Source organism: Neoarius graeffei, chromosome 1, assembly GCF_027579695.1.
Source record: "Neoarius graeffei isolate fNeoGra1 chromosome 1, fNeoGra1.pri, whole genome shotgun sequence".
In the NCBI taxonomy this organism is placed as follows: Eukaryota; Metazoa; Chordata; class Actinopteri; order Siluriformes; family Ariidae; genus Neoarius; species Neoarius graeffei.
Window position 1 is genome coordinate 64,789,024 of NC_083569.1, and position 14,982 is coordinate 64,804,005.

A 14,982-nucleotide genomic window follows, 5' to 3' on the forward strand; every position below is an offset into this window, starting at 1 on the left:
CGTACTCTAACACACAAAATGCCTTTTTTCCCAGTGAATGGCATTTCTACACCTAAAAAGATAAAAACAAAAAACTTTAAACATAAAATTTTGATGGGTGGCATGGTGGTGTAGTGATTAGCACTGTCGCCTCGCAGCAAGAAGGTCCTGGGTTTGAGTGCAGCGGCCAGCAAGGGCCTTTCTGTGTGGAGTTTGCATGTTCTCCCCATGTCTGTGTGGGTTTCCTCTGGGTGCTGCGGTTTTCCCCACAGTCCAAAGACATGCAGGTTAAGCTAATTGATGGCTCTAAGGCCAAGTTTACATTAGACCGTATCTGTCTCGTTTTCTTCGCGGATGCACTGTCCTTTTACATTAAACCGCCTGGAAACCCCGGGAAACGGGAATCCGCCAGGGTCCACGTATTCAATCCAGATCGTGTCTGGTCCGCTGCTGTGTAAACATTGAGAATACGCGGATACGCTGTGCTGAGCTCTAGCTGGCATCGTCACTGGACAACGTCACTGTGACATCCACCTTCCTGATTCGCTGGCGTTGGTCATGTGACGCGACTGCTGAAAAACGGCGCGGACTTCCGCCTTGTATCACCTTTCATTACAGAGTATAAAAGTATGAAAATACTGCAAATACTGATGCAAATACTGCCCATTGTGTAGTTATGATTGTCTTTAGGCTTGCCATCCTTCCACTTGCAAGTGGTAAGTGATATGCGCTGGGATCACACACACAGCGGCTCAGTCCCGAATCACAGCTTGTGCACTTCACTCGCGTGCTCTGTGAGCTGCACAGGGCCGGAGTGCGCACCCTCCAGAGGGCACTCGCTGTTCAGGGCGGAGTGATTTGGAGCGCAGGATGCCTGCGGAGCCGAGCGTATCCGTGTATTGGTGTTGCTGTGTGCACGCAAATCGTGTATTGGTGTTGCTGTGTGCACACTAATCGTTTTAAAAATGTTAATCTGATGATCCGCTGATACGGTCTAATGTAAACATGGGCTAAATTGACCGTAGGTGTGAATTAGAGCCCTGCACTCCCGCGGGAGTCCCGCGGGACAAATTTTGAAAGCTCATTGCGGGCGGGACCGGAAGTGCACATATGCGGCGCGGGTGGGAGCGGTGATAAGCTGCAGTCCCGCTAACTAAAAACGTGCTTGAAACAAAATTTATAAATTATTAATTTATGTATGTCATATATAATTTGTGCTAGATATTTTATTTGGCATTAATAAAAACATTTTAAGATGCCTAAATTTGCAGAAAAATGGCATTTTAAACTTACCATTTGTCACCTTAAGGGGAAATTCTTTGATCACTCCAATGACTCGTAGTTCACACCCAGCTAACAAAAGAACCATGAGTGAATTGATTTACTTGTTGCGTTAGTCTACAACTTTAATCAGAGAGACAGGTTACACAGTGCCGGTAGGCTTGACTCAATGCTATCCCAGAAATCCTTCCTGTAATATGCAAATTTGGCCGCCTCTGATTGGACAGCCAAATTTGCATATTACAGGAAGGATTTCTGGGATAGCATTGAGTCAAGCCTACCGGCACTGTGTAACCTGTCTCTCTGATTAAAGTTGTAGACTAACGCAAGCAGTAAATTAACTCACTTCTTTTACTAGCTCTGCTTCGCAATAAAAAAAACAACAACAACATTGGTACAAAGCAAGCCCATTCATTTTTTTAATACTGATCAGAGAATTACAATGGTTTCTCATGTAATAAAAATTTGTGATTAAATATTTTAATCGTTTGACAGCACCAATTATTATTATTAGAGATACTACATGCTGAATTCAGAAACAAGGTAAACAATAACAAACATGAGCTGTAGATATTTATGCTCAAATCCACTCAAAGTAGGGAGCGGGGCACCATCACACTGTGTCAAGACAAGAACTTTCCTGAGAAATAACGTGAACGTCTGCATCATGCGGGATTTGCGGGCGGGAGTGGGACTGAAAATCATAATTTTTTTGTGGGCGCGGGCGGGGGCGGGATCGGGACTGAAAATCATAATTCTTTGCAGGCGCGGACGGGGGTGGGACTGCACAATGTGGGCGCAGGCGGGGGTGGGACTGCACAATGCGGGCGCGGGTGGGGGTGGGACTGCACAATGCGGGCGCGGGCGGGGGTGGGACTGCACAATGCGGGCGCGGGCGGGGGTGGGACTGCACAATGCGGGCGTGGGCGGGGGCGGGACTGAACAATCCGACCCGCGCAGACCTCTAGTGTGAATGTGAGTGTGAATGGTTGTTTGTCTCTGTGTCAGCCCTGCGATGACCTGGTGACTTGTCCAGGGTGTAACCCACCTCTTGCCCATAGTCAGCTGGGATAGGCTCCAGCTTGCCTGCAACCCTGTAGAACAGGATAAGCGGCTACAGATAATGGATGGATGGATGGATGGATGGATAAAATTTTGACCTGTTTCCACACATGCTGTTAAAATTTGAGGTCAATTGAATGAAAATTGGAAAAGTTATTAGATTGTGATGATATCAATTTTTTTTAAACATTCTGTACAATTAAGTTGGTCAGTAAATCTATTGAAAATCTTTTCATTGTACTTTTGTCAGTTAAATAAAGGTTCACATGAATTAACAAATTAAAGATTTTTGCTTTTTTTGCATTTTAGAAAATATCCCAAATTTCTTGGAAATGGGGTTAGTAACACTTTTTTGTTTATCACGTAATTCCATATATGTTCCATATGTTATTTCATAGTTTTGATGTCTTCAGTATTGTTCTACAACGGAGAAAATTGTCAAAATACAGAAAACCTATGAATGAGTAGGGGTGTCCAAACCTTTGACTGGTCCTGTATAATTATTCATTACTATCCTGATAAACTTCTATTCTATTCCGGTGGTGATGTTAGGACCTATCACTCAGGGTTATAGCCTCGGGTATTTTGAGTATAGCGCCGGGTATTTTCACCTTCAAAACAAGTAAGAGATTAATAGAAAACAAGTGACTGAAACAGATTGGAACTTGACTTGCAGAGTCTGAAGATGGTGGGGGAGAGGGACATAATTGAGCACTGCACAAAGCTGCACTGCTCAAAATTTTGGTAACCACCAACAGAAGAACATTCAGAGCTGATTGGAAGATGACTTAAAAAAACAACAACAATCCACTATTGTTGGACAAAAACCGCTCTGTATAGCCTGGTTATGTTGAATTTACAGTGTAGAGTCTGTATGATCAGTGTGCCAGACGAGCTCAAAAGTTCGAGTGGTTTAATGAATATCTACAGCGGTGGTCTATTTACCCGGACTAAGTTTATTTAACAGGTCAACAACAATTTGTGTTCATGTAAACACCAATAGTTGCCCTGACATAATTTAATCCTATGTTTTACTGCTACATGGAGCCTACACAGAACCAGCCAGCTGACCATTCCATAGCCAGGCCTTTGGCATATGATTCACATATAGGGATAAAACAGTGTTTATGTTTTGCCATGCAATATTAATATCAACATAAATTTGTGTTGTCCAGACACCCCACATGAGCTGCTGCAGTCAACTGAGCCTGGATGCACTGGAGAAAATCGTATTGGGGTGTGTGTGTGTGTGTGTGTGTGTGCATGCGTGTGAGAGAAACTTGGAAGACATATTTATATGATCATAGTCTTGTGAGATGGGATATCATCTGGAATTTTGAATGCTGTCATATAATAATGTAGCTTACAATTTATGCCTTTGTGGTCCTAAAGGAGAGATATGAGTGAGAAATTATATATATATATATATAACAACTGAAGTGAAGTGAAACAACAACTGAAGTGAAGTACATAAATTTAAAAAGACCGGTGAAAAAAAATCAGTAATAAAGATGTCATCACCTTTGAATGTGTGTGGGTGATGGTATTTCTTGTAAAGTTAGATATAACCTCCTCAACCTATCTATGCCAATCTCCCTTAAAAAAATACAAGCCCCAGGAAAACCTGACTAAGCCCCTGGTCTTTTCAATGGCTAGAAACAGCCTTATTCTATTCTATAAGTGTCTCCAGAAAATCAACCATCACATAACACTTTCCTCAATGATAGTGACGATTTGGGGTGGCACAGTAGTGTAGTGGTTAGCACTGTCGCCTCACAGCAAGAAGGTTCCGGGTTTGAGCCCAGTGGTCAAAGGGGGCCTTTCTGTGTGGAGTTTGCATGTTCTCCCTGTGGGTTTCCTCCGGGTGGTCCGGTTTCCTCCACAGTTCAAAGACATGCAGGTTAGGCTAATTGGTGGCTCTAAATTGACTGTAGGTATGAATGTGAGTGTGAATAGTTGCTTGTTTCTATGTGTCAGCAGCTCTGCGATGATTTGGCAGCTTGTCCAGGGTGTACCCCGCCTCTTGCCTATAGTTAGCTGGGATAGGCTCCAGCTTGCCCATGACCCTACTGGGGTCAACTATGCAGGAAAATGGGGGCTGCGATAGTGAGGTGAGAAAGAGAGTGCAGGCAGGGTGGAGCAGTTGGAGAAGGATTTCAGGAGTCATTTGTGATAGGAAAGTCCCAGCAAAAGTGAAAGGTAAGATGTATAAGACAGTAGTGAGACCAGCTGTGATGAATGGATTGGAGACCGTACCCATAACGAAGAGACAGGAGGCAAAGTTGGAGGTGGTGGAGTTGAGGATGTTAAGGTTTGCGATGGGAGTGACAAGGTCGGACAGGATAAGGAACGAGCACATCAGAGGGACAGCACATGTGGAGAGCTTGGGAATTAAGATAAGCGAGATGAGACTGAGATGGTATGGGTACATCCTGAGGCGGCACAGTGGTGTAAGTGGTTAGCATGGTCATCTCACAGCAAGAAGGTTCTGGGTTTGAGCCCAGCAGCCGGCGGGGGCCTTTCTGTGTGGAGTTTGCATGTTCTCCCCGTGTCTGCGTGGGTTTCCTCCGGGTGCTCTGGTTTCCCCCACAGTCCAAAGATGTGGTTAGGTTAATATGAGACGGCCTTGGGCTGAGGTGCCCTTGAGCGAGGCACCTAACTCCCAACTGTTCCCCGGGTGCTGTTAGCATGGCTACCCGCTGCTCTGTGTGTGTGTGTGTGTGTGTGTGCTCATTGCTCACGTGTATGTGCATATGTGTGTTCACTGCTTCAGATGGGTTAAATGTGGAGAGGACCCTGCAAAAAATGTCCTATAGAAGTTCTGTAGGAACTCTGGTGTTCTATAGGATTTCAGCATGGTTCTATAGGAGACTGTAAATTGCGTCCTATACAAAAAGTTTCTATAGCCTTTTCTCTGTGTTCTATAGGATAGAAAATTTCTATTAAAACTCAAGTTCTATAGGAAATCTATATTTGAACATCATTTATTGGCTTGGTGTTTTTGTGTCTACTCAAGAATATTTCCTTCATATGATGGTGGTGGCACCACTGTAGGGTAAACCATATTAAAGGAACTGGAGAGAGCCCAGAGGACCCCATACCATACAGTGGCATGCAAAAGTTTGGGCACCCTTACTGAAAATGTCTGTTACTGTGAATAGTTAAGTGAGCAGAAGATGAACTGATCACCAAAAGGCATAAAAGTAAAGACAACACATTTCTTTTCAGTGTTTTCTTCAAGATTTGTGTATTATTTTTGTTTTGTATAATTGGAGAGTGAAAAAAGAAAAGGAACACCATGCACAAGTTTGGGCATCCCAATACATTTGAGTTCTCAGGTAACTTTTACCAAGGTTCCAGACCTTAATTAGCTTATTGAGCTGTGGCTTGTTCAAATTCTTCGTTAGGAAATGTCAGACGATGCAGATTTTAAAGCTGTATAAATTCTCTGACTCCTCAAACTTGTCCCTAAAATCAACAGCCATGGGCTCCTCTAAGCAACTCCCTCGCATTCTGAATAATAAAATAATTGATGCTCACAAAGTAGGAGAAGGCTACAAGAATGTAGCAAAGTGTTTTCAGGTAGTTGTTTCCTCAGATTATAATGTTATTAAGAAATGGCAGTTAACAGAAACAGTGGAGATCAAGGTGAGGTCTGGAAGATGAAGAAAACTTTCTGAAAGAACTGCTCGTTGGATTGCTAGAAAGGCAAATAAAAACCCCTGTTTGACTGCAAAAGACCTTCAGAAAGATTTAGCAGACCCTGGAGTGGTGGTGCACTGTTCTACTATGCAGCGACACCTGAACAAATATGACCTTCATGGAAGAGTCATCAGAAGAAAACCTTTCCTGCGTCCTAGCCACAAAATTCAGCGTCTGAAGTTTGCAAATGAACACCTAAATAAGCCTGATGCATTTTGGAAACAAGTCCTGTGGACTGATGAAATCAAAATAGAACTTTTTGGCCACAATGTACAAAGGTATGTTTGGAGAAAAAAGGGTGCCAAATTCCAGGAAAAGAACACCTCTCCAAGTCTGAAGCATGGGTGTGGATCGATCATGCTTTGGGGTTGTGTTGCAGCCAGTGGCACAGGGCACATTTCATTGGTTGAGGGAAGTATGGATTTGAATAAATACCAGCAAATTCTGGAAGCAAACATCACACCATCTGTAAAAATGTTGAAGTTAAAAAGAGGATGGGTTCTACAATAAGATGATGATCCAAAACACACCTCAAAATCTACAATGGAATACCTCAAGAGGCACAAGCTGAAGGTTTTGCCCTGACCTAAACATCATTGCAAATCTGTGGATAGATCTCAAAAGAGCAGTGCATGCAAGACAGACCAAGAAACTTGTAGAACTGGAAGCCTTTTGCAAGGACGAATGTGTGAAAATCCCCCAGGTAAGAACTGAAAGATTATTAGCTGGCTACAAAAAGTGTTTACAAGCTGTGATACTTGCCAAAGGGGGTGTTACTAGGTACTAACCACGCAGGGTGCGCAAACTTTTGCTTTGGTTCCTTTTCCTTTTTTTGTCATTTTGAAAATGTAAAAGATGAAAATAAAAAAATTGTTTTTGCTTAAAATATAAAGGGAATGAGTCATCTTTAACTTTATGCCTTTTGGAGATCATTTCATCTTCAACTTGCTTAACTGTTCACAGTAACAGCAATTTTGACCAGGGGTGCCCAAACTTTTGCATAGCATTGTATACAGCTTGCTGGCATGCAATACAATTTGTCTTTTTGAACTTTAGGTTGTAAGTATGGCTAAAATGTCATGACCATGTCATGAAATTTCAGTGCCTCAGCCAACTGGTTTCAACTTAACTCACCTGATCACCAGGATTATTTGAAGGAGGAAGTAGGAATTATTGTTAAATACAATATGGATTTATTAACAAACAGGAGCTTACTTGTAAGAGATGCACAAATCATGAAATTATATGTTAGTAAATCAAAATAAGCAAAACAACAAAAATACAACTAAAAATCAGTTACAGTTGTAGGTTTATTTTTCTTTGGGAAAATATGGTCATTTATTAAATGTATACATTTTGTACTCGTTGAAACTTCACACCACCTGCAGTAACTGCATTTTAGTGGAAATAAACCACTGCATCTATCTTGATGAGTATAAATCCATTAGCAGGATGCACAATAACCCATCTTAAAATCTTTAATAATTTTCACTCCAAAATATACTGCAAGTTGTGTGTTCTTTGTTTTGACATGTTATGGTTTGTGTCACACTCTAAAAAATAAAGGTGCTTCAGTGGTTCTTCAAATCTCTGGATGGTTCCATGGAGAGTCAAAACTCTGTAATGAACCACTGCATTATGCGAAAGGTTCTTCACATTGGAAATGGTTCTTCAGAGCCTGGCATTCTCTTACCATTTGCTGGTCAATGCACATAGGCTATGTTTACACAAATCTGTCTTTACTGCTCAAACAAATGGTTTAAATGGTTCTTTAAAGAACTGTTGCATGAACGGTTCTTTGAAGCCCTGAAAAAGGTTCTTCTATGGCATCGCCCTGAAGAACCGGTACTGGCCCCATTATTTTTTAGAGTGCAAGTTGTTATTATTTTTATGTGTATTGAGTATTTTGTTTTGGTATGTTATGGTTTGTGTCTAGTTTTTATTTTATTTTATTTATTTATTTATTTATTATTATTATTATTATTATTATTATTATTATTATTATTTGTGTGTGTGTGTGTGTGTGTGTGTGTGTGTGTGTATTCCTTGTTACTTTGAAAATTGACAATAAAAATATTTTTTAAATAAATTAACAAAATATACTGCAAGTATTTACTAGTATGTGTATATCGAGGTGACAAATTTTAGGGACTGATCAACAGTGCAGCTTGCATGGAAGAATGCCAAAAGAACCTGTAGCAATAGTAGCTGCGGAATTGCTGAGTATATGGAACTGGTCTATAGAACTAGTCTAAAGGATCTGCTCTGTAGGAATTTTTTCAATAGAATGCACCTATAGAACTTTTTTTCCCTATAGAACTTGGGTACTAAAGTTCTACAGGGTTTCCATTAAGTTTTCTATAGGATTCCTTTAGAACTTGTTCTATAGGATTTTTAGCAGAGGAATTTTATAAGTGTGTGATGAATAAAGTTGTGCTTTAAAAGAAGAGATGTTGGAAGAAGAATGTTAAGGATGGAGCTGCCAGGCATACGAAAATGAAGAAGGCCAAAGATGGATGGCCTGACATGACATGGATGTGGTGAGAGAGGACATGAAAGTGGTAGAGAAGGATGTGGAACAATGGAGACGAAAGATCCGTTGTGGCGACCCCTAATCAAGTCAAGTCAAGTTTATTTGTACAGCGCTTTTAAGAATAAACATTGTTGCAAAGCAGCTTCACAGAATTTGAACAACTTAAAACATGAGCTAATTTTATCCCTAATCTATCCCCAATGAGCAACCCTGTGGCGACGGTGGCAAGGAAAAACTCCCCCAGACGACATGAGGAAGAAACCTCGAGAGGAACCAGACTCAAAAGGGAACCCATCCTCACTTGGGCAACAACATGACTATAATATTCACAGTTTTAACATTTGTTAAAGCACAACTTTATTCATCAGTTTCATTGATGTTATAAACTCTTCATTGATGGAAACTTGAGTGCAAAACTGTTCATGACAACTGCAGTCCTAAAGTTAGCAAGCCAACTGTAGTCCTCAGCCATAAAAGCATTACTATAAGGGTCCAGAGCGTCTTCCAAGTCTGACTTTCAACTGTCCATATGGGGCCGTCCTCCACAGGAGTGATGTGATGAGACTCCAACCAGACACAGGGCACCAGGATGGATTAGGAGCAGCCAAAAGAAGAAGAAGAAGGAGGATACATATATGTTATCTACCAGCTGGGAGGTCCGTATAGTGAAATACCGTGACCGAGGTCTTGAAAGTACTGAGCGAGGCCCTCTGGGCCGAGGTCAGTATTCAAGGCCGAGGTCACGGTATTTCACCATATGGACCGACCTTAAGCTGGTAAATAATATATTTATTTTTTTCTTTACCAAATTCTAACAGAAAGCGAGAGCGCCTGAAAGGGAAAACCGAGCCGAGCCGCCATTTTGAATCCTCATTCACGGCTGTAATGCAAATTGCTTCCTCCTCGGTATACAATTGCACTTCCATGGCAGGAAAAAAACTACATTTTGCTGCCTATGTCGTCCCCTATTTATACAAAACTGAGTCATTCAGGATTCAGCCATGTTTTTGCTCAGTGTTAGCAAATTACAGGTTTTTAGCTTTCTCCTGAAATGTTTTCTTTTATTTCTTCTTCTTCAGGGTAGTAAAACTCGTTTTCGCTGTGAACACTGTCTTTATCGCTATCCATGCTGTAAAATTAATGCTATTCTCCTGAGAAATGCGAAAATAAATGTTGACAAAAAAATTGCTACTATGTTTGTTGTTGTTGTGAACGAACGAGTCGTCAGAGGTCCGTATTTGGGGTCCGTATTGTAGGATACGGACCCGCTCACCAGCCAATCAGAGCGCAGGATTTGATGGAAACCGGACTGCGAAAAAATAAATATATGTTATTTACCAGCTGGGAGGTCCGTATCGTGAAATACCGTGACTGAGGTCTTGAAAGTACTGAGCGAGGCCGTCTGGGCCGAGGTCACAGTATTTCACCATACGGACCGGCCTTAAGCTGGTAAATAATGTTTTTTTTTCTTTACCAAATTCTAACAGAAAGCGAGAGCGCCCGAAAGGGAAAATCGAGCCGAGCCGCCATTTTGAATCCTCATTCACGGCTGTAATGCAAATTGCTTCCTCCTCGGTATACAAGTGCACTTCCATGGCAGGAAAAAAACTACATTTTGCCGCCTATGTCGTCCCCTATTTATACAAAACTGAGTCATTCAGGATTCAGCCATGTTTTTGCTCGGCGTTAGCAAGTTACAGGTGTTTAGCTTTCTCCTGAAATGTTTTATTTTATTTCTTCTTCCTCAGGATAGTAAAACTCGCTTTCGCTGTGAAGACTGTCGTTATCGCTATCCATATTGTAAAATTAATGCTATTCTCCTGAGACATGCGAAAATAAATGTTGACAAAAATTGCTACTATGTTTGTTGTTGTGAATGAATGAGTCGCCAGAGGTCCGTATCTGGGGTCCATATCCGGGGTCTGTATCGTAGGATACGGACCTGCTCGCTAGCCAATCAGAGCGCAGGATTTGATGGAAACCGGACTGCGAAAAAATAAATGTTATTTACCAGCTGGGAGGTCCGTATTGTGAAATACCATGACCAAGGTCTTGAAAGTACTGAGCGAGGCCCTCTGGGCTGAGGTCACAGTATTTCACCATACGGACCGGCCTTAAGCTGGTAAATAATATATTTATTTTTTTCTTTACCAAATTCTAACAGAAAACGAGAGCGTCTGAAAGGGAAAACCGAGCCGAGCCGCCATTTTGAATCCTCATTCACAGCTGTAATGCAAATGGCTTCCTCCTCGGTATACAAGTGCACTTCCATGGCAGGAAAAAAACTACATTTTGCCACTATGTCGTCCCCTATTTATACAAATAGGAGTCATTCAGGATTCAGCCATGTTTTTGCTCGGCGTTAGCAAATTACAGGTGTTTAGCTTTCTCCTGAAATGTTTTATTTTATTTCTTCTTCCTCAGGATAGTAAAACTCACTTTCGCTGTGAACACTGTCGTTATCGCTATCCATGCTGTAAAATTAATGCTATTCTCCTGAGACATGCGAAAATAAATGTTGACAAAAAATTGCTCCTATGTTTGTTGTTGGGCAGCACAGTGGTGTAGTGGTTAGCGCTGTCGCCTCACAGCAAGAAGGGCCTTTCTGTGTGGAGTTTGCATGTTCTCCCCGTGTCCGCGTGGGTTTCCTCCGGGTGCTCCGGTTTCCCCCACAGTCCAAAGACATGCAGGTTAGGTTAACTGGTGACTCTAAATTGACCGTAGGTGTGAATGTGAGTGGTTGTCTGTGTCTATGTGTCAGCCCTGTGATGACCTGGCGACTTGTCCAGGGTGTACCCCGCCTTTCGCCCGTAGTCAGCTGGGATAGGCTCCAGCTCGCCTGCAACCCCTCTTCTACCTAATCATCTCTTTACATTTCTGTGTATGAGAAGAACATTAACACTGGATCACACCAACGTTCATATTCCCGCGTGCTGCATTTCGAACATATGGTACTCGTGTTGTCTCCCAGCAGCAGCCAATCAGATCCTGCCATGTTGGGACAGTCTGACCAATCATAGCTCACTTCACGGAGCTGGTTTGCCAAGCCGCGTTTATTGTGCTGATGAGCTCGGGCTTCACTCCTTACATCACTGAAATGAAGTGAAGTGACTCGTCAGCCATGTGTGTAACATAAAATATGTTGGCTGGCGGAGGAGGAAGTGTTGGACAATAGAGCAGCGAGGTGTGTTTCCGTGTTGGCGCGTCAGTGTGACTCTACCAGGAGGAGGAGGAGGAGGGGAGAGACACAGACAGACAGAGGATTCCCACAAACACAACTTATCCTGGCGTGTTTTTCTCTCCCTCTCACACACATTCCGACACACACTGTCATACCTCACCTCACCTCACCTCATCCAGACATGATTTCTCATGTATTTCATTAATCGCGGTGTTGTGATTTAACTGGGAAAGAACCCACAGCCTCGGCACAAATGTTAGCCGCTCTGACGCTGGGGTTTGATCGCAGCGTCACAGCGATTTGCATAAAGACTTCCGCCCCTGCTGTCTTTCACTTCTGCATCGACTGGGAAGCTGGTGACACCATGCCTCAGTGTGTGTGACAGGAGCCGGCACACAGCCTTTCTGATCCGTGCAAGATGCCTCTCCTGGACGTCCATCATGATTTGTTTGGATTTGCATGGACTCGGAGGACGGGATGTGACACTAACTCCTCGTGGAGGCGGATCTCTTCTTGACACCGTGCTATGCTGAAGGGACTCGCACTCACACACACTCTCACACACAATGCTCGCCTCCTGACTGTGGAACTATAGAGAATTGTTTTTGTTTTGTAAATACACCGGATGGATAGGCTCCATCTGAACCCCTAACCTGCTTCTGGGTCGGAAATTGTCTCCTGTGTGCACACACCTGGCTGGGAGGGATGTTCCTGAACTGGGAATTCTTCCTCATCAGTCAGTTCACACTTTAGTCTTTGGGACTCGACTGAGGAAGTAACGGAGGTGTTGGTTCAACACACCGGCTTTCATCCTCATCTCCTAAAAAAAACCCAGCCTGGCGCAGTGTATGAGCCGGAGTTTGGCTTTTTAAACGTTATTTTAATGTTCTCTACAGACTTCTGTGACACACAGATACACCCTGGAGAACATATTTGGTGAAACTAGTTGTGTATTTAGAGCGAATATATAAATATTGCGCGTTGGTTAGCCGATGTGCCTGGCCTTGCTTTGCTGTGAATTAAAGCGACAATTTGGACTACACCGACACTTTGGACGGCTACACTGGCTTTATTTGTTTATTTTCTTGCTCCAGAATATTCACCAAACCCTGTGTTTGTGTGTTCTGTCCTGCTGTGGGAGGACCTGAAAGCTTTCCGTCCATCATGTCTCACTTAGCTGTGGCTGTGCTACGTGGACTCCTCATCTGTGTGCTTGTGGGATTAGAACTGAGCTCCTCAGGAGCTTTGGCTACTCCAGACACCACCAGTGTGTCAACTCCAGGTAAGTTAAAGCACAGAAAAGCTTTTTGTAAGGTGTTCTAGACATCCTTGCTGCTGAAAAAAGGGCTGATCGGACACAGTCCTGGGCAAAGCTTTGATGTGCAGTGGTTCGAGAGAGAGGTGAATCCCATCACCAACTAATTACAGTTTACAGTAGATCCTCATTTTATTGCTCTTTCTGTCTTTCTTATCGCTGTTTTATTGTTTCGAGAAGGAGGAGGATAACTCTTATCTTCCAGGCAGGAGAGATAAGGTAAACCCCATCCTCCATCCCTCAGGACTCCCACAGTGCAGGGGATTCCTCTCTCTCTCTCTCTCTCTCTCTCTCTCTCTCTCTCTCTCTCTCTCTCACGCAGTCTACTATCTGATCTATTATTTCTCTGTTATTGGATCTTTGCAATACCAATACAGAATGCTGCAATATGCAAACCCTCCACTGAATTCTTCCTGCTGCATACATCTGCTGTTCAGACCCGTTCGCTTATCTTCAGTCAGCCACTTTGTCCTGGTCAAGGTCATGGTGGATCCGGATTCTGTCCTGGGAACACTGGGCGCCATGGGGATGCCAGTCCATCGTTTACAGGACGCCATGCACACCACATTTACATACTCAGTCACACCTAGAAGCATGCTTTTGAGAGCTGAGAGGAAACCTCTGCGAGAACCTGGAGAAAATACTCTTCCTTGAAAACTGTTGTCCGTATGTAGGGGTTAAGCCTGTGTCGTATCAAAATAGCTACATTTACTTGGACCGTAATAAGCTGTTAATAATCAGATTTAAGTTTGATCAGGATGAAATGTGGACATGTAAACAGCTCGAGCTGAACGACGAGCCCGTTCTGCCTAGTTGAGAAAAGAGGTGGTGTAGATCTCTGATAATCGGTTTGATTGGAAAATATTAACCATGTAGACGCTTGATCGGATTGCCTGCTGCGCGTGTTTAGTACATCTTTGTGCAGTGATGCCGTTGTGATGTTTTATGGACAGGAAAAACATGACAGCATGTAGTATTAAAAACTGGTTGACAGTGGAGGCATTTTCTATTACATATAAACTTGCACATTTATCCAATTGCTTTCATGTAAACAGTATGTTCGGAATCGCCAACTGGAATTAATTCAAACTGAATGTAAAAAACTGTGTGTGTGTAAACGTAGCTACTTATACAGAATGCTGCAATATGCAAATCTCTCATCTATTCACTTCCTGCTGCAAGCGTCTGCTGTTCAAACCCATTTGGTCATCTTCAGTCAGCCACTTTATCCTGGTCATGGTCGTGGTGGAGCCAGAGTCTGTCCTGGGAACACTGGGCACTATCTGGGAATCCATTATGGATGGGATGCCAGTCCATCACAGGGCACCATGCACACCACAAGTACATACTCACACCTATGGGCATGCTATTGAGAGCTGAGAGGAAAGTGGAGAACTTGGAGGAAATATTTTTCTTTGGAAACTGTTATCCATATATTGGAGTTCAGCCATGTGATGTCACGTTGTCTGTGTTTAAAACACACAAGCAATAATAATGATAATATGATCATTATCTGATTGACAGTTACCAGATTATGTCATTTCATATGACTGTGTCACATATCAGATGGGACATTTACCAAAGCCACCTGAATCTGTTTTTTTTTTCATAAGAGTTTCAAATACAACCTCGATTTCAAAAAAGTTGGGACGTTGTGAAACATGTAAATAAAAACAGAATGAAGTGATTTGCATGGTTTTTTAGACCTACAGTGGTGCTTGAAAGTTTGTGAACCCTTTAGAATTTTCTATATTTCTGCATAAATATGACCTAAAATGTCATCAGATTTTCATACAAGTCCTAAAAGTAGATAAAGAGAACCCAGTTAAACAAATGAGACAAAAATATTATACTTAGTCATTTATTTATTGAGGAAAATGATCCAATATTACATATCTGTGAGTGGCAAAAGTATGTGAACCTTTGCTT

The 14,982-nt window shown here is 42.5% G+C and overlaps 1 protein-coding gene across 1 annotated transcript in view; it reads left to right on the forward strand.

The window, feature by feature from the left end:
• The first annotated feature begins 11,772 nt into the window (after positions 1-11,772).
• The window catches only part of stim2b (stromal interaction molecule 2b), a 114,356-nt gene continuing 111,146 nt past the window's right edge, over positions 11,773-14,982 (forward strand). Inside the window, exon 1 of the mRNA XM_060915918.1 lies at positions 11,773-13,020. Coding sequence (XP_060771901.1) covers positions 12,903-13,020 — 118 coding nt within the window. The 5' untranslated portion in view covers positions 11,773-12,902. The remainder of the gene's footprint in view (positions 13,021-14,982) is intronic.